The sequence below is a fragment of the Neofelis nebulosa genome, chromosome 1 (genome assembly GCF_028018385.1).
Source record: "Neofelis nebulosa isolate mNeoNeb1 chromosome 1, mNeoNeb1.pri, whole genome shotgun sequence".
Lineage (NCBI taxonomy): Eukaryota > Metazoa > Chordata > Mammalia > Carnivora > Felidae > Neofelis > Neofelis nebulosa.
The window spans coordinates 125156527-125177563 of NC_080782.1; the positions used below are offsets into that span (position 1 = coordinate 125156527).

The following is a 21037-nucleotide window of genomic DNA, read 5'->3' on the forward strand; positions in this document are numbered from 1 at the left end:
AAGGAAGATTCTCATCAGTTTTGCCATTCATTAAAATTACCTATAGGGGCGCCTGGGTGGCTCAGTCGGTTAAGCGTCCGACTTGGGCTCAGGTCATGATCTCACAGTCCGTGAGTTCGATCCCCGCATCGGGCTCTGTGCTGACAGCTCAGAGCTTGGAGCCTGCTTCAGATTCTGTGTTTCCCTCTCTCTCTGATCCTCCCCCGTTCATGCTCTGTCTCTCTCTGTCTCAAAAATAAATAAAACATACATACATACATACATACATACATACATACATAAAAATAAAATTACCTATATAAAGCAAAGACCTTTAAAAGGCAATAAGTGGAAGAAATACTTATAAAATATCTGGGAAAAAAATAATTTCTTTAATAAAAGAACAGTTTACAAATCTTTAAGAAAATGACCAATTTCAAGTGGGAATGAGCAAATGAAATACACAGTCCACATGAAGGAACAAAATGACAATACACCTATATACAACATGGTACTCAATGTTACTCATAAGAGAAACAAAGAAAAGAAAGCTTTTTTTACCTATTAGATTCACAGGTATTTTACAATATGTTGTGGGGGTGGGGAAGGAGTTGGTGGGGTGGTTACTGAACACTTACAGACTTCTGGGGGAAGTATGAAATGGTTTAAAACTTTTCGGAAGGCAATGTGGTAATGTCTATCAAATTAAAAACAATTTTTTTAATGTTTATTTATTTAAAAAAATTTTTTTAATGTTTATTTATTTTTGACAGAGAGAGAGACAGAGCATGAGCAGGGACGGGCACGGAGAGAGGGAGACACAGAATCTGAAGCAGGCTCCAGGCTCTGAGCTGTCAGCACAGAGCCTGATGCGGGGCACGAACCCACGAACTGTGAGATCATGACCTGAGCCGAAGTCAGACGCTCAACCAACTGAGCCACCCAGGCACTACTATCAATTTTAAATAGACACACTCTATAACCTAGTGATTTTTTGGTTCAGAATTTATATAAAATCTTGCCTAAGGATGCAAAGATATTAAAAGGGTATTCATTTTACACTGTCTGCAAAAGCCAAAAGGCTCAAAACAAACTACATGTCCATATATTATAGAAGAGCCATACAAGGGGAAACTATGAAGCCATTAGACACCCCATATCTCACACTCTCCCTCTCTGTCTCTCTGCCTCTGTCTCTCTCTCTCTCACACACACATACAAAGAAGCAGCAGTAGAGAATCAACTCCCACAGGATGTCAAGCCTTAGCAGAACCATTTCAGTAATGTGGGTTAATCTCAACCGCAGCTATAATGTTGCCATACTGTAAGACTTTCAGAATAAGAAATGATCTTGTTCTCTTTGGACCAAATTTTTGTTACTGATTTTCTTTGCATTGATGACATCATATGTTCAATTTTTTTATTTTTTTTATTTTTATTTTTTGCTGGTCTCAGCACATGTCGCTGTCCTTCTACTCCAGACTTCTAAAGGGAATGACATTTCCCAGGTTCAGCAATGAAGACTGCCAACATCTAGTCAATATACATGCAAATTCACCCTTTTAAATTTACCCAATGGGGTCAAAAAGCCTCTAAAATTGGAAGGGATTCTTCAAGAAAATATGAATGGATATCTTAACTCTTAATTCTACTCTATGCAAATGGCTTTTTGTATACCTGTGGGCCACCTATGTGGGTAGGATGAGAAACATATCTAAACAGAAAACTACTTGTAAATGCAGAGGGAGAAGCAGGAAGAACAAATCCAAACTTAGCCATATTTCAGAATTTAAAAATGAAGCCTGCCACGTACAGAGGGAGGGGGAAACATGAACACGAGGTAGCCACTGGCAGAACAAGAATAAGAAAAGGGTTTGGCAATACAAATTTCAATCAGTCTGTGCATTAACCAAGACTTTAAGGGGCACGTGGGTGGCTCAGTTGGTTAAGCATCCAACTCTTGATTTTGGTCATGATCTCATGGTTTTGTGAGTTCTAGGCCCGCATGGACTCTGTGCAAACAGCACAGAGCCTGACTAAGATTCTCCCTCTTTTTCTGCCCCTTCCTCCCTCTCCCTCCCTCTCTCCCTCTCTCTCTCTCTCTCTCTCTCTCTCTCTCTCTCTCACACACACACACACACACACACACACACACACACACACACACACACAAAATGAATAAGTAAACTTTAGGAAAAAAGATTTTAAGATCAGCTCTATTTGGTCTGAGGTCTATGGTAGAGAAAATAAAAGATCTTCATGGCTGAAATGTACCTGTGCCCAAACTTCTATGGAAGATTTTCCCTCACCTAACGTCCAACATAGGTGTATCACCCAAAGATCTATAGCTGAATTACCTAGCCCTGGGCACAGAACATAACTCTAGCACAACAAAATTAGGCTGTCACATGATCCTAGCCCTGCCACCCCCAACAGCAACAACTACCAAAAAGTACATGCCTCCAAAGCTAGAAGAAATCCTGAACTTTTTAAGTTACAGCATCAAAAGGAACACAGTTCACCATCCCTAGCAAAGCCACCACTACTTCTTACTACTTTCTCAATCATGTTTACTAAGAGAACAAAAGGACTTTTAAAAATCAAAATCAATGGAGGGCAGGGATAGGGACAAAGATCTAGTAAAAAAAAAAAAGGGGGGGGGATTCTGGAGGCCTTATGTGGACAACTTATTTTTAAAAATGCCTTTTTTTTTTTTTAAAGGAAGATGCCCAACCACCCACATGTTTATTTACATGCAACAGTGGTCTAGTGAGCGCCAACAATGTAGGAGCCTAGTGTTCTGAATGCTCTCAGATCCCCTGGCTCCACCTGTGACTATCAACTACTCTTTAGACAATATCCAATACAACAGATTGGTAAAGCCATCAATTCTTACATTACAAACTCTATCTGCCTCTGTCAGGTATGCTTTGTTTCTTGGGAAGATAACAAGCTAATGTTCAGCATCAACCTCAATGATTTTTCTTTTTCTTTTCTTTTCTTTTTTAAACAGCGAATCAACAGTCACATATTTGCCTTCAAATATACATGGTTTGAAAGCAGTGAAAAACTCTAGGATTTACCATAGTCTTCTCTCATCTTCCTTCCTCCCTCCCTCCAAAAGAAGGCTAGTAAAACCCACTTACTCTAAGGTAGGCCCAAATATGAGGCAGCCAAATAAGAACCCTGAAAGGTTCTTACAAGGGGACATACTGAGACCCACAAAATCCAGGACCTCCACCCTAAAAATGACTATTACTTTTCGATAAACATGAAGAGTTTCTCCAAGTTATCAATCAAGACTGGTAGCAAGAAGATTTATTTTAACATTACTTCTCCAGGGCACCTTTTGTGCAACACCACGTGTGCTAGAGTTATTACAATTTTTGGATTTGGGCATGATTTAAAAAACATTTCACTTTTTAGCATAATGCAAAATTAAGCTTCCACTCTCCTACAAAAGAACAGAAAACTCCATGTATATATCTGTACATCTGCCTCTCCAAGCTGAGAAATAATTCTATCTAATCAGTAATTCATATTAAAAACAAACTTTAATGTAGAGTAGCTTTCATGCATGTAACTACAGCACCTAAGCCCTACCACTTGACTCACTCAATTTGCTTAAACCCATTCACAAAGAGAAGAGACAAGTTAGATTTTACTTTTCCTTTGCCTTGTCATGAACAATAACTAAAGCAGTGAAAATTTAAAGAGCTATGGTTAGTACTTTGCAGAGGTTGTATTGCCACTTTAATTAAGTCAAAGGGATATGTGTAGAGAGTAAAACTGTTCTAAAATGAAACCAAAAACAAACAAACAACGTTTAATTCAGAAAGAACATGGGTCTCTGTTTAGTCCTTTCAGCTAAAGAAAGATAAAGATTTTAAAAAATGATACAAAATTCCACCAATGGGAACTATGTACTCCACCAACTTTTAAGACAAACACACTATCTTCTTTGGTTCCAAAGACTGAACCTTCCAAAGAGAAGGCAAGTGAGCAAGATGACCTGTAACCCAGAACAAATTCTCTGGGTCTGTGATACTGTATTACTGCTTACTTCTGCGGTGCAATACTGCGCACTTCTCCAGATGCATCAAAAAATAATTACTCTTGATTGCACAGGTCCTTCTCTGAGCAATTTTCCTTGCCCACAAATCTGGTATAATAGTGCTGGGATAATGTAATTTAAGCATTTTCCATTTGTTAATATATAAGAGGTAGGCAAGCAGACTAGAGAGGAGAAAGGAACCAAGAGTCTAAGGGGAAGGAGATGCTTTTCCTTCTAAATTATCATATGCAACTCAATCCCAATTGTGGTTGCTCCACGGAAGAATTTAATCCAGTTCCTCCGGCCTGGCAAAGGTTTTTGTTTTTGTTTTCCATCAGAGAGTAGCTGACTTCAGTAAGGCATTTATAATATCCAAGGGCTTGTTTTCCTTTAAAAAGAAATTAAGAGACTACTCTTATCAGACTCCCCTCCTTAGGTGTTTTGGAACAAAGTTCCTATGGAACAGAAATTCTGTAACCTAAGATCACAGACCCTTTAAGAGTCTGGTTAAATCTTATTCACAGAAAAATGCACAAGCAACAGAATTCTGCAAATCAGTCTACAGAACAAGGTAAAGAATTAGTAGCCTATAGACAGACAAGACTATGGAAAAGATGGTCAATGTGGCAAGTGGCATCCTTGAGGACCTCTCCCTCCCTTCATTCCTTAACCAGCATGTAGGAAAAAGGTGCGAGTACTAGTGCAGGCCTGTTCCAAGGAATGTGGGGTTCCATTCATGGGCAACTTTGGCTTGGAAGCTTCTCTCTGGCCTAGGGATGCACTGCAGTCTAAGACTATCTGTCAAATCTTTCCTTCCTCTCTCCTTTCAGAGGTGTCAGACTTGCCCTGTGGTCTGAAGACGCCACTGGCCTTCAGAGTATTCATATGGTCTTCTCTTTCCTTTTGTACTTCCCAGGAACTTTACAAATTTAAAAAAAAAAAAAAAGGAGATGGAGATGGAGAAATATTAAGGTTTTAAGAGTTTTTTTGTTTTTGAGAGAGACAGCGTGGGGGGTAGAAAGAGAATCCTAAACAGACTCCACAATGTCAGTGCAAAGCCCAACACAAAACTTGAACCCATGAACCATGAAATCATGACCTGAGCTGAAACCAAGAGTTGGAGGCTCAACCAACTGAGCCACCCAGGCATCCCAAAACTCTAATAATTCTAATCCTTCTTGGGGTCTGCTTCTAGGAGAATTCAGACTATCCACCAGCATGTGCTGCTGTTTTCACAGCACCTTTACACAGCGCTCAGAATAAAGGACCTTGGATTCTTCCAATCCTCACTCCAGTAGCACCCTTCTACATAGAAACTATGCCTCTTAAGACAATGACTTCTTGCCCAATGGGATGAAGCCCCTGGAAGCCCACAGGTCAGTGATGTTCTGGTTTCACAGACACCAAGGGTAGTTTTGAGATTTTTGCCTCCAGTTCTAAGACAAGACCCACGGAGGTTAAGCACCAATGGTTATGACAGAAATTGCCATGGAAGGCCAAATTAATAAGGTCCGATGTGTAAAAGGCATTACGTTTGTTAGGCCTGAATATAGGACTCTCACTAATGCTAGAAAAATCCTTCACATTTATACTAATCATGGTTCTTTAATTTTCAAAACCAAGTTCTGAAAAGTGATGACACTATTCAACGGGGAGAAGACACCATCAGGTCAAGTAGTAACAGCCAAAGCAAAAATCCTAGTCCAAAGTATGAGTGACCTTCTGTATTCACCAGAGATTCCAACAGTTAGTGTGCAACTCAAAGTCAGTTCTTAGGTGTGCCAGCAGAAGCTCTTAAGTATGCAAATGCTCTGTTATCTGGGTGCCACAATGCCCCAATCATGCTCAGCATTAGCTGAGGCTTTCAGGTGAAGGAGTAGGTGAGATTCTGAGATTGGATTGTACCAGAATCCAACCAGGCTCTATCACTTGTCCTAAATCACTTCTGTTCCATTGTTAATGTTTAGGGCACACAGTATTAAATGACAGTATCACCCTAACCTTTTCTCCTAGTAAGACATGTAAGGATCAAATCAGCATTATTTTTCAATCAGCACTGTGATTAAAACGTTGTAACACGAGACAGAGAAGGACCATCTTTTTAATTCAAGTTCCCCTTAAATTCTCAACCAGCAAACTAACCAAATACTTAGTTTTATAAGCTTTTTCTCTTCCCTTCCCCCTTTATTCTTAGTTTATGATGTTAAGCTCTTAATGACAAAGAAGCCAAGCCCACCTGGGTAGTTTTCCAACACACGTAAAGCCAATCACAGTCATACTTCCATTTTAACCAAGCATGACAACAAGGTGACTGAGTAGCTTTCCAAACTACCAGAGCAGCAGGCACTACCTTGCATAGGCTGGCGTTAAATCTGCACTTCATAAATCGTGCAGGCTCCTGCCCATTTAGATGATCTCTTCTCTGCAGAATCGGCAGTCTAACACTGGTTCTTCCAAGCATTAAAAATCATCACTCTGCTATCCCAACTCACTGTTCAGATGGGTCTTCCTGAATGCAGCCTTTATTACAACCTCACTGCTGCTTCATACACTGCAGGAATACCATGTTTTTAAGTCAGGAGCTCTCTTTCTCGCTTTATTATAATCAAGGGGTCTTACAACGACCCCAATACTGTTAAAAAGCACAGTGCTTTATAACAGTAAAGCTTCTGGAAAACCCAAACAAAAGACACGTCACCCGGTGACGTCAGCCTATATACAGTTCTGTGTGGTCGCAGCACATAAGCAATTCCATTCTTGTGCCGTTTCTCGGAAAAGCTTTTCAGTAAATGCACTCATGCTGCTCCAGGAGCTCTTCTCTGCAACAAGCCGCCCATCTGCCATCAACAAGTTAAGACCGAGAGAACTAACGGCTGCGGAAAGGAGAGACTGAAGCTTTGATTAACCAGCTGAGCAGTTAAAGGAGGACGAAATTTAATAACTTACATTCAAAACTGATTGAGGAATCAGAGAAGACAGAGAAAATGAAACCAATGCTTTCGAGAGGAATATCCTAAGGAAAAAATAACTCACCCTGCTGGATGATTTTACTCAGAAAGCCTGGGACACAGAAAACAGGAAACTGGTCAAAGGCTCCTGCATGTTAGAGCCTTTTACAGACTCACTGCGTTGAGTCTAACAACCGCGACTGAATGCAGCCTCCAATGTGCTCAGAAGAATGGGTAAGTCCATGCATTTATGTGTCTTATACAGTCAGCAAGGTATCATGCTTTTTAAAATAAGCCACCAAATTCACATTTTATGAGGGAGATCACTGTCAAATTTCTGGGTTTTGAGGTTTAGGTAAAAGCCTATACTGCTAATGACAGAATATTCTTTATCTTTTTTCTTAATGGTTTAAGTTGTGTTCTAGTCATACTAACAAGGTTTTTCTGCAGCAAATGAAAAATAAGTTATATGCAGTGAAATCTTTCGCCATAATGTTATGTTGTTTTTTTTAAGAGCTCATACATTCTGCTGAAAAATATCCTATCTTCTTGTTTTCCTTAAATTATATTCTGCAGGCTTACATTTCAAGTGGCCATTAGGGGCCCCTATGCTGGCAGCAATATATGCAATGAGTATGGTTTTAAAAATGCTGCCTGCCCTGGGTATGGCGTGTCCACCCAAATGCCGCTGCGAGAAGCTGCTCTTCTACTGCGACTCTCAGGGCTTCCGCTCAGTGCCAAACGCCACAGACAAGGGCTCTCTGGGCCTGTCCCTGAGGCACAATCACATCACAGAGCTCGAAAGGGATCAATTTGCCAGCTTCAGTCAACTTACCTGGCTCCACTTAGACCACAATCAAATTTCAACAGTAAAAGAAGATGCTTTTCAAGGACTATATAAACTTAAGGAATTAATCTTAAGTTCCAACAAAATATTTTATTTACCAAACACAACTTTTACTCAACTGATTAACCTGCAAAATTTGGACCTGTCTTTTAATCAGCTGTCATCTCTGCACCCAGAGCTCTTCTATGGCCTTCGGAAACTGCAGACCTTGCATTTACGGTCCAACTCCCTGCGGACTATCCCAGTACGCCTATTCTGGGACTGTCGTAGTCTGGAGTTTCTGGATTTGAGCACAAACCGTTTGCGAAGTTTGGCTCGCAATGGATTTGCAGGATTAATCAAACTGAGAGAGCTTCACCTAGAGCACAACCAGCTGACGAAGATTAATTTTGCTCATTTCCTACGGCTAAGCAGTCTGCACACACTCTTCTTACAATGGAACAAAATTAGCAACTTGACATGTGGGATGGAGTGGACCTGGGGCACTTTAGAAAAGCTAGACCTGACTGGAAATGAAATCAAAGCCATCGACCTGACAGTGTTTGACACGATGCCTAATCTTAAAATTCTCCTCATGGATAACAACAAGTTAAATAGCCTTGATTCCAAGATCTTAAACTCCCTGAGATCCCTCACAACTGTTGGCCTCTCTGGCAATCTGTGGGAATGCAGCCCTCGAATATGTGCTTTGGCCTCCTGGCTGGGCAGTTTCCAAGGTCGGTGGGAACATTCCATCCTATGTCACAGTCCTGACCACACCCAAGGAGAGGATATACTAGATGCAGTCCATGGATTTCAGCTCTGCTGGAATTTATCAACCACTGTCACTGCCATGGCTACAACTTATAGGGATCCAACCACTGAATATACAAAAAGAATAAGCTCATCAAGTTACCATGTGGGAGACAAAGAAATCCCAACTACTGCAGGCATAGCAGTTACTACTGAGGAACACTTTCCCGAACCAGACAATGCCATCTTCACTCAGCGGGTAATTACAGGAACAATGGCTTTATTGTTTTCTTTCTTTTTTATTATTTTTATAGTGTTCATCTCCAGGAAGTGCTGCCCTCCCACTTTAAGAAGAATTAGGCAGTGCTCAATGATTCAGAACCACAGGCAGCTCCGATCCCAAACACGACTCCATATGTCAAACATGTCAGACCAAGGACCGTATAATGAATATGAACCCACCCATGAAGGACCCTTCATCATCATTAATGGTTATGGACAGTGCAAGTGTCAGCAGCTGCCATACAAAGAATGTGAAGTATAATATCTACCCGTCATCAAAAATTACATCAGATAAGTAACCTATTTTACATAGTAGGGGATAAATACATACCTAATTTTTACCAATGGTGACATTAAGCCTAATTTTCCAAACCAAGTGGAGACTTAAGTTTTTGAAGTGTTGAAGTATTTTTAATTTTTTTTAATGAACCCATATTTTAAGTGTTATATGAAGCAAAGCTCATATTAATTTGCACTCTTGTTGCAAAGTCTAAAAATGCTTATTTCAAAATAAGACATTTCATGTATGTAATTATTATATACTATCATGTGTAAACATTTACACTAAGGTCTCCATATGCTATTTTTTTCTACTGAAAACAGTTTGGAAAGAAGCTACTGAGCAGAAAAAGATATGGATCAATACTTGTTAGATCACTGCTCTCCATCCCAAGAACCACAACTGGCTTGCTGCTTAAAAGGAGGCTTAGCAAAGTTTTCATCTATGACAATTTGGTATTTACTCAAATCTACAATTTATTGCCAGTGTGGGAAGTAGAATTTCATGTATGCTGAAGACTGGTAAATATTAAACACTCTTCTTCCAGAGTTTTTGCCTGGGTTAGTAGATACTATCAAAGTCCACATTATGAAATCAGAACCCTTTATGTAATTCTAATAAGCTGAGTGACTCTCTTTAATATATTTAAACAATGAATCCAAGTGATTGTGAAAAGGTCTCATTACAATGAAATCAATAGTAAATAATCACACTGACTTCACATTATACAACTCTAATTTGACTTATAATGGAAATGTTGATTTTTGTGGCACTTAGACAATTTTTAAACTAATCTAAAAATCATCATTTTACTAATTAGTTTACTAAATCCTATATTTACATTTATATGTGAAAAAAGATTTAGAAATTATTTCGGAGAGAAAAGAGATAAACTGAGTCCATTTAACAATCCTGTGACCTGTTCCCTGTAGTATGAAAGCACACACACCAATTCTCTCCCTCCCTCTACGATCAAAGATGCCTTGACAAAGGGGTTTAAACCTCTTTCTTCTGCCTTTTCCTAATCTTCAAACCTCAAAAAGCCAAATTAAAAATAATCGGCTAGCAACAGAATATACTAGAATACAGTATAATGGAACCAAGAAAAAAATCACTTTCTAAATATGATATGCTAAAATTTGACTGTTTAATAAAGATACATATCCATACTGTAAGAGGAGTTCCTTCTAAGTGAAGGGAATAACATTACTGAGGCAAGCTTTCTCATGGGAGAATACCCTACATGCCTGTGCAGCCACACAGTGGTAACCTGAAGGTGGCAAGGATGTGAAGGGATGAAACAGAAAGGCAGCATTTTGAAATGTGACCCACAGAAACAGTTTAGCTTAAGTTAAAAAGGCAACCAAGAGAGAGGCAAAGGTTAACTACACAATCTGCATCAAACAGGGCAAGGCCCTGGGTCCTGCAGCTGAAAAAGAAAGTGTTAATAGATACATTCCATAATTAACAAATGATAACGATGCCACACTTTTCATGCAGAAAACTGCCGTAAGTATTTTGTTTCTTTGATTATGATTTCTACAAAGAAACTATGACATATTTGGGATTTAGATGAAAGTCACCAATCCATACATAATTTTTCCATAAACGAGGCTCCATGTATGCAGCAGCTAAACCCATTAAATTAGACCACTGACTTAATTTTGAAAAAATGAGCATTTCTACAACTGACATTTAATGTATGTGAAAAAAGGCATGTATCCTTAGAGAAAACCACAACCATTAAAAAAAAACAACAGGTTATCTTTTCCTTAAGATGACCATTAACATGATATCCATCATTCAGAGCATATTTTCCTCTCAGGATTGAAATGAAAACATGCTAAGACTACAGTTTAACCCTCAAGATTTAATTATAATTTTTTTCTTCTTTAATACTAAGAGAAAGGGGTCTTCTTTAATACATTTCAAAGAAAACATGTCTTGTAAAAAAGCAGATGAGATCACAAATTATTAAGGTAAAAATGTGCTCTATTTTTTAAGGTGGATAGATTAGTTTGGCAAAGTCTCAGCCCAGCTGTGTTCAGCTGATCTTGAGCGGTGAGCATTTCATTTCTTGTTAAACCAGCCTGGGCCTGCCTGGGCAGAGACAGAAGCTGATTTCACAACATAGAGCACAACTCACTACTTCCCCATGGAGGGGCTGGATCAGAAGCCCCATTACAAATGAGAGCTCCACGAGCTAAAATTTACCAACCCATTTATCAGGGTAACCATGGCCATTTGTCTCGGCACAGCTTTGTCACAATACAACTGGGCCCGGAACACAGACTCTACCAGCCCTGAAGGATAGCAATGGAGTATTTTCCATCACTGCATCCACAACCAATATTAATTGAAATTATGAAGAATGAGAAATACTGGCTGAGAATTCCCACAGTAATCTTAAAGATTATACTTAGTAAAATGGACCACCAATTGACAAAATCCTTAATGTATATAGAAAAGTAAATTGGAAAAGCAAGCCATTCATTAATTCTGGCGAACAGCATAGCAAAGCCACAAAGGAATATTTTCCAGTTGAAAACTGTAAAATTTTTTGCCCTCCATTTTTTTGGTAATGCTCTCAGAGAAAAGTAACGGTGCCAGATAGCATTTTCCTTTTTCCATTTAAAGTGCAAACTTCCCTTTTCAATTGCCTGTAGAAGGCAGGATTCCATTTAATTTTGGCCTATTTGTGTTTCAGTATCAGCACAGGTTTGAAGATGAGACTGTTAGTCATCTGTGCTCTCTTTACCAACTGGCTAGGGCAGAAGAGCATCACAGCTACACTGCAGATCCTGGTAATACAATGTTAGGGCTTTTGTTTTTCAGTGTAGTCTTATCTTCTTCAGCACCTCCTCCTCCCCCACCAACCCCGGCCTTTTTTCACTTTCAAGGTTAGAGGAAAATGATCATTTAATCGAGAACCAGAAAAATAATTAAATCTCTCTGGACAAAGAAAAGCTAAGAAGGCTATGATACTGTACCCACCTAGTAACCCAGAGCTTGTTTGGAATCGTTTATATTCATTTCTGTAACTTGCCAGCGATTTCAATCACTCTTCTGAAATGAGAGTGGGCCGATAAATTTGCAAATCCACACACAACTCAGAGAATACCCACTGCCAACATCAAATAGCAAAGATACTAATTTTTTAAGCCAAAAATCTGCACTAACACATGTAATTTCTTAATGTGCCTAAGTTAATTTCTATACCGATTCAATGAATGGAATTGATTGAACTTTCCAACTCCACTAATTATTAAAATCCATCTGCTTATTCTAATGCTAGTCACCAAGAGCTAGACTCCATCTTTCCAATAAAAATGAGCCCTCTGTATCGCTAGGTCCAAAACCTAAAATTCAAAACAGGCATATCATTTTCTTAATGCATACTTCCTACACAGGTTATCAGGGAATAAAAGGCTGTATAATGCCCCATTCTCTCCCTAAAATGTGGATATCTATATGAAATTTTAAAAGAATATTTTTAGAAGCTTAGCTCCTAACAGAGATATACAGTGACAGACCTGTCTCAAAAGTCTGTTTTAGGCCATGATTTTCCGATCTTATTGGCTAAAGAGCTTCAACTAGAAAAAAACTAAGGATGATAAAGTCATTCATAGATAATTAAATATTTCTGTTCTTAACCTAGGGCAAACTCATAGTGCTTGAATATGGCCAAAAACAAATAGAAAATGGCTGTTAAGCTTTCATCCAGCTATTACAAACATTTAGAAACATCTGCTACTCCTTCAACTAACCTATTCTTCTTCCTTGATAAACTAAAAACAAGTCTGATATATGGAATGTTTGATGAACCTTCTTATCAACACTGAGACTGGACACTAAAAGTCCAAACACATTGTGTTCAATTACCTTAAGAGCCTTTTTTGGGTTTTTTTTTTTGTTTTGTTTTGTTTTTTTGGCTGGGAGGTGGGCAACTGGGTTGGGAAGAAAATACTTATTATATTGGGGGCTGGGGTGGGGGTGGTAACAAAGTGCAGTGTACAGGAAAGTTTTGTTATTAAAATTGTATATACTGTACAAAGTGAATGTCTTTTTTTTAAGCTTTCCCTTGGTAGGCAAGTAATTTTGACACGTGAAACTTGAAAAAGCCATTTGTGACAGACACAGAAACCTTAAATGAACATCTGTTTTGTACCATGTTCTCTACAATGCCAAATGTGCCAGTTGAGTAAAGGGCAGCTAATTGACTGTCTTCGTTAAGAGACAGGTTAAACTAAGCTAAGAAGAAAGTAATGGGTGTGGGGTGTGGGCAGGTGGGGAATTGTCGGGGGGGTGGAGAGTGGGAGGCCTAGTTAAAAAGCTACCGTGACAATACCTAACAGTTACACATTAACAAGGTACTCTTAGCAAGCCTTAGCAAATAGACAAACAGCTATCCTTGAGAATCACAGGGCCTAAGGTTGGCTGCCATCTCCCATTCTCCCCAAAAGTAGACTGCTACCACACCACAGCCTGGGCAGCTTCAAAAAGGTTGCCTCTACCCAGCAAATGGCAACTTGGCCTTTACCTTGGGGGTCCACTGGTGGGAGACAGATCCCAGCAGCACCTTGCACACCACTCCTGGGAGGGATGTCCACAGGAGTTGACCATGCTGGGATCTCTAGGATCCCTACATGACCCATTCTATCCCAGACACCAGCTCAGTAAATATGGATATGGAAAAGGAAGGCAAGATTTTCAACTAGTGTCCCTTGCTTGGCATAAATACCCCCCAGAACAGGACGCTATGCCTGGGCAGCACTGGGGGCAGAAAGGGCCCTGGTCTCAAGGAACTGACTGCCAGGAGCTGCCATACTTGTCAGGATACACTTATTACTTCTCCAGGTCCAGAGCAGTGCAGTAGGATCAGACAGGCAAGAAGAAATAAGGCCACCCCTTTCATCCAGAGATGAGGGGATCAGAGAATCAGAGAAGCTAGGACAGTGATCACACCAGGAATCTCAGCAGCAACGAGGGCAGAGGCAGGAAGGAACCACAGCACAAAATTTTATTGTCAAACTCATCCACTATGCACTAGAGGGCACAGGTGATAGTGGTTTCAAACTGCACAAAGGACTGAATTCCTATACTTTATGGAGTTAAAAAAGCTTATTAACCTAATTGTCATACATTTAAATCTTGAAAATCCCTTGTAAAGCTACATCTCATTTCTTTATCAGTTATTTTAATTAGTTTTGCCTGTATGCCACAGCATTCTCAGGTTCCCACTCAAATTTATAATAGATTTCTTCAAGGTCTGTTTCAAGTGATTTTTTTCCTTTCTTTAAATATATCTAACCAGCTGGGTACTCAAATCTCCCTTAGACAGAATGTACTACAAATTGTCTTTCACAAAGAGCCAAGGGAAAGAGAGGTGAAAAATCACAGCTATTCCTAACATTTCTCCTCCTTAGCATGAGTTCCTCCACACTAGCCAAAGTTTTGGAAACACTCTTTAGAGACAGATGTTGAGCCTCCTTTCCTCTATCCAAAGAGGACACACTAAAGAGGAAGAAATTTCCAAAGGAAAGTACCATGAGGCATCCTATCATGCAAACTTTGGAAACTTAACATACACCATCCCTTTATACATGGAGGCCTAAGAGTAAAGCCTAGCACATGGCCTCCAACTCAGGACCTCCCACTAGAAACCCAACATAAAGGAGCATCTGCGAACAATCACCCTGAAGGCAGGGCCAATGACTCTACCACCACCCTAAGAGAGAAGACTCTCCTCTCACCTGAGAACTAGATTTTAAAACTGTAGTCTCAGAGACAATACCCAAAGTCTTTTTACAACTTTCATCAAGCCCCTTTACCAAGAACCATGGTAAAAAGATGTAAACATGTCATAACTTCACTGAATATCCTTTCAAAATTGTGTCCAGAGAACAAGAACTCCATCGTTAGGCTCCATATTTGTATTAAAAAAAAAATACACACACACGCACGCACATATATATACATATACGTGCACACATATATACATATGTGTATAACTTAAATACATAGTATTATATATACATATATTTAAATAACCTCTAGGTTACTTCTTTGAAAAATCAGACAAAAACTCTACAGCCATTTATATTAGCCTACATGTTCATCATCATGAGAAGCAAAAAGCTCCTCTTGAGATAGACTAAAACATTTCCCATAGCCTAGCTGCCAAACACATAGAGGCAAACTGCTCAGCACTTTAAACCTTTGACAACTATTTATTTATCACTTACATATAACTTAATTCTATGAAGTCAAGGAAACTTAGGAAAATACACTCCTATGTACAAAATGGTTGAAATAAGGATGCGAAAACATCAGAAGCAGGGATTCTTAATTCTAAGGGCCCAGGATATGTTTCACGGAATGCAAGAACCTCTTGTAATTATAATGTAATTATAATATATTATATATATAATTATATATATATAATATATTATATAATGTAATTATAATGCAAATATTGTATGTATGTCTAAATATCTCCCCAGATTCTAAAGGGTGTTGGTAACTTACAAAAAAGCCCTAGTAGAGCAATGAAATAGTTCTTTTGAGTTACACTACTTTGTTGTTTTTTTATATATAATTTTGTTTTAATCTTTATTTAGTTTTGAGAGAGAGACAGAGTGCAAGGTGGGGAGGAACAGAAAGAGAGGGAAACACAGAATCCGAAGCAGGCTCCAGGCTGTCAGCACAGAGCCTGATGTGGGGCTAGAACTCACAAACAGTGAGATCATGACCTGAGCCAAAGTCAGACACTCAACCGACTGAGCCACCCAGGCGACCCTGAGTTACACTACTTTGGCCTTGATCCTCCTGGTGGCTAAGGCAAAGAGCAAAACCAAAAGCTTTCATCTGATAAAAGGAGCACACTACTTTATTTGAGGGGAGAGACACTTACATGCAAAACCCTGTTAATTACTTATAAAACAGAACCAGCTGTAGTATCAATAAGGAAAAATGTCAGACAGTATCTCCAAAGAGGTTCTGAAGAACAGGCAAGCTTGTCAACCCTTGAAAAAGCTAAGGGTAAGGAAGTCTACATAAGCATGGTGCCTATAAAGTCAGCAAGATCGAACATGCACCTACTTGGGAGAATAGTTCACGTTTCCTCCTTATCAAATCCCTAGGATCCAAACTACAGTGTTCCATCACCTAAGGGACACCCAGTAAGTATATGCTCCATTATAAGACTTATAGATGAGGAGTACAATGTAAAATTTAAAATTCTTCTACCACATCATGAAAGAAATACATTTCATGCATCATCTCTAGTTGTGCCAACAATAATCATAAATGTTCTACTTGGATAAGATGTCTCTAAGATGTTAACTAAAATTTTCTAAGAAAGAACAGATTTAAAAAGATAAACCATTCACTGGTCTGATAGCTGTCAGAAAATTAACTGTCCCTTTAAAATTTAACTCAGTCTGCACATTATTAGAACAACTACCTAGATTTCAACAGGAGTAAAGAGCACAGTGATTAAGAGCCTCCACACTTGGGCCTGTGACCCTGGACAAGTCCTTTAACCTCACTATGCCTTAGGCCTCTCATCCCTACCATGGAATTAATAGTAGAAACAACCAAAGGGGAATTTAATCCATGTAAAGTACTGAGAACAGGCTGGAACAGAATAAAAGTTAAATAAATGCTTCCTATTTTAATAGTCATATGTGGAGAACTCGATGCCACAGATCCATCAAGCAGAGAATATAATCATATAAAAACATATCCGACTTCTGTGTTACTCCAAGAAACTCCTTACTTTCTGGTCTTACTTAACTCACTAAATTAATATATCATATCTAAAATGAAGATTAGCGACAACTTTTAATAAGTCAATAGCCTACATACACATTTCATATCTAGAATTGATATAAAAATTGACCACATTATCCCACAGTCAAGTAATCTGCTTTATAAAATGTATTGTAATATCATGTATGACAATACTCTGGTTTGGCTTTATGAATCAAGGCTAAATTTCAAAAGATAGATTCCCTAATTCCAAAATTCCTTCTGTCTAAGGTAGTCACTCAAAATCCAGTGATAATCTCTTTCCCTTGTTCAATAAAACTATGTAAGACAACTCTACTATTTATTCATTATTATAAACAGATACGATTTTTCAAAAGAAATAAGAAATAATCCCAATGATATCTCAGCTTCTATTTTATTTTAGGACAAAATACACAGCTAAGAATTAAGGATCACTATTATGTTTATTTCTTTTGCTTAGAAGAAAATGTACTTCAAGTCTACCACATCTGATCTTTAGGAAGTAGCCCAACCAATTATGGCAGATTTGGTTCCTAGGCAGATTTGCCAGAATTACTGATATGAGGAGAGGTATGAGAATTTAAAAACACAAAGAGGGGTGCCTGGGTGGCTCAGTCAGTTAAGTGTACAACTTCAGTTCAAGTCATGATCTTGTGGTTTGGGAGTTTGAGCCCCGGTGTTGGGCTCTGTGCTGACAGCTCAGACCCTGGAGTCTGCTTCACATTATGTGTCTCTCTTTCTCTCTGCCCCTCCCCTCCTCATACTCTGTCTCTCTCTCAAAAATATACAACATTAAAAAAAAATTTTTTTTAAACACAAAGATAACCTGAGTTCAATGCACACAGAAAGGTATGTTTCGTGATTACTGCTGATCCCCCATATTACCAAAATATTAAATATAAAGCTTGCTCAGAATTAACCCGTCTGAATGAATACATTCAGTCTTTTTCAGAAACTGCAGACCTTATGGCTCCAATTTTTTAAGACAAAGAACTTTTTTCATGGATTGTCTTTCTAAGATCATGATCCAGTTTATCCAACAAGGAAGATCACTTTATCTCCTCCATCCTCCACAACTTTTCTCCATTTTCCCACATCTCTTGATACTGGGCTTGCTCTTAGATCCTCACTTCCCACCACATATACAAGCTTTTCAGATACCTGCTTCTCCTCACAGCTCCCAAAATTCCAAGGAAAACCACCTTACTGAGCAGAGACCATTCAGTTATAGTATATCCAATGCTGAGCACCAACATTCTAAAAAATATCTGTAATTTTAAAGATGCTCCTTGACTCCACAAAACTAAGTAACTATCAGATGCAAAATGATCCACATAATTTGGGAGACACCATTAGAAACACAATCCCTCATCCACATTGTCTTCACAGTCTACCTTTCCCTTTGTACAAATTCAAATATCAAATAGTTTATTCATTTTGTTTTTACTTTCAAAAGGTCAGAAACACCAGCCATTTAAGAACAGTACCCTTTTTGCTTTAATAATTAGCATTCACTCAAGCTTTCTAATCAAATAAAATCCCCAAGACCTTTCACATCATTAATATGAATAGTTATTCTCCTGGTTTTTTATTTTAGAGTGAGGAATGTGCCTTGAGGCAAAGAGGACATGGGTATACGGGAGGACATGGTTGTGAAAATTTCAGAAATATACAATTCTTTTTTTTTTTTTTTTAATTTTTTTCTTTAACATTTATTTTTGAGAAAGAGAGACAGAGCATGAACGGGGGAGGGTCAGAGAGAGGGAGACACAGAATCTGAAACAGGCTCCAGGCTCTGAGCCGTCAGCACAGAGCCCGACGCGGGACTTGAACTCACGGACCGTGAAATCATGACCTGAGCCGAAGTCGGCCGCTTAACCGACTGAGCCACCCAGGCGCCCCTGGAAATATACAATTCTTGGGGTAATGACAGACTGTAATCCTTACTTCCCTCATCTATCCTCTAAAATTTTATACCAGTTTTGTCAGGATTCCATAGAACTGGACACAAAAACATTGATCTTTCATGTGAAAGTATTTTCTGACAGGTTTTGTTCCCAAGAGGAAAGAAAACATGACCACCAGGCCCTGATTAACACTACTAGGCAGGACTGCTGCATATGGCAGACACTAAGAACTCTGTTGAGAAGTGACCATGAAGTGCTATTTCTCTCTGATCAACCTCCCTAATTTTCCCTGGAAATTCACCAGGAAAAAAAAATAATGGCAGTGAAAAAGAAAGGGAAAAGAATTTACCAATCTTAGGCACACTCTTCTAGGCATCTCAAACAGCGCTACATCACCATCTCCCTCTTCTATCCTGACAATCCCTTCAGGCCAATATGTGAAAAACTGCTGACACTTGCCGTCAACTTCCAACAATGAGACCCCATTTTGCTATTGTGTTAAAACTGCCAGTCTAACATTTATCTATTACTCTCCATGAAAACCTAACAGCAGGTGGTCAGGAATTCTCTCTGTTTTAAAGCAGCATTCCTGAAGTGTCAAAAAATATCACAGTGCATAAGTGATATCACCCGTTTTGTGCTTAGAATTAGATGTGATATGAATTACAGATCAAATGGGAAGAACTGAACAACCATAAAGACTTTACGTGAAGTCTAGCTAGTTGACATCCCCACCAAATGCATCATCATAAATTACAAAAACTATTAAACATATTTCTGTAAAAAACACAAATCTACTAGTCTCCCAAAACATATAAACAATATTTTGAGGAGCTCACCTTTTAAATATTTTATGTCAATTTTTAAACATACACACCACTGGGTTTAAATTAAAGGAGGTATGGCCTCGGAATGAAATAAAAACTATGAAAGGCTACCTGCTTTATTACGATATCAACTAGCATTTACGCTAATTGAATTCCAAGTCTTGATATCAAATGGAATTGAGACCATTATGTATGACACAATTTGGGAAGGGGAAACCTGGGAAAGATTTATTAATTTTTTGACATGTTAAAATCGAAATGTTTATTAGCCATTCAAGTAGAGACGACAAGTTCAGGGTAGAGATCTAGAAATGTAAATTTTGAAGTCATCATCAGTAAACACAGGTATTTAAAGTCACAAGACTCAATGAGATTACCAAGGGAATGAGTGTAGGTGGAGAAGAGACATACAGAAACACACTTTCTTCCTACACGAGTCTGTGGAATTTACACAGTATCTACCAAATGGCAGTCAACAACAACTACAACAACAAAAGGATGAGTTTCAAGGGCAAGAGCCCCTCAACATCAAAGCCACTTGAACAAAGCATGTTCTATTGGAAAATTAATGAGAATAAGGTCAGATTAATTCAGGAAAATGATCTTAAAACATTACCTATCAAATAAACTGTTGCCAATTAAAGGTCTGCACATACACTGCTTTAGGAAAAATGATTACTATACAACACGTCCATCACTCACAGAACATCTGAGTATATTCTCTATACCAAGCAGGTACTAGAGATGGACCTGCCCTCAATGAGGTCAATGTAATAAACTAAAGGACCAATGAAAGATCATGGGACAATCAGAAAAGCAGGTTCAATTTGGGGGGCATATGTACAGCTCATGTACTTGGAATAGTCAAATATTCGGCAAAAAGGTTAACAGTCTAGTCTTATCTATCTTTGACAGTGGTATGGATTACAAAGTGTGTGTGTTGATCAAAACTCATCAAACAGTACACTTAAAATCTGTACATTTCACTGTGTACATTTTCATAAAAAAACCGAACTCCAGTTAATGATATGTATGCATGCTGCACTGTTTAGAGGTGAAGTATACAAGTGTCTGCAACTGACTTTTAAATGCATCCAAACAATAAGATGATACAGGGATATAAATATGTGATAAAGCATCTAACAAAATGTTAACCACAAAATCTAGGAAATAGGTATGTATATATATATCTGGGTGTTCATTGTATATTTCTTCCAGCTTCTCTGTATGTATGAAAATCTCCTTAATAAAATGTTAGGGGGAAAGGAAAAATATAACTACAATTGTAGTTTATAGTATTGACAATCTAATGTACTATTCCTTTCAATGAGACCTACAGTGTTACACAGTGGTTAAGAGCTTAGACTATGGAGCCAGACTAGGTTCA

At 38.6% G+C, this 21037-nt stretch overlaps 2 protein-coding genes across 3 annotated transcripts in view; one reads left to right on the forward strand and one right to left on the reverse strand.

Moving 5' to 3' along the window:
* The window catches only part of CTNNA1 (catenin alpha 1), a 178589-nt gene that overhangs the window by 51715 nt on the left and 105837 nt on the right, over positions 1 to 21037 (reverse strand). The window lies entirely within an intron of this gene.
* Positions 6448 to 9845, forward strand: LRRTM2 (leucine rich repeat transmembrane neuronal 2). Its single transcript, XM_058707315.1, has 2 exons — positions 6448 to 7215; positions 7558 to 9845. The coding sequence occupies exons 1-2, from the start codon at positions 7212 to 7214 to the stop codon at positions 9102 to 9104; spliced, it is 1551 nt and encodes a 516-aa protein (XP_058563298.1). The 5' UTR covers positions 6448 to 7211; the 3' UTR covers positions 9105 to 9845.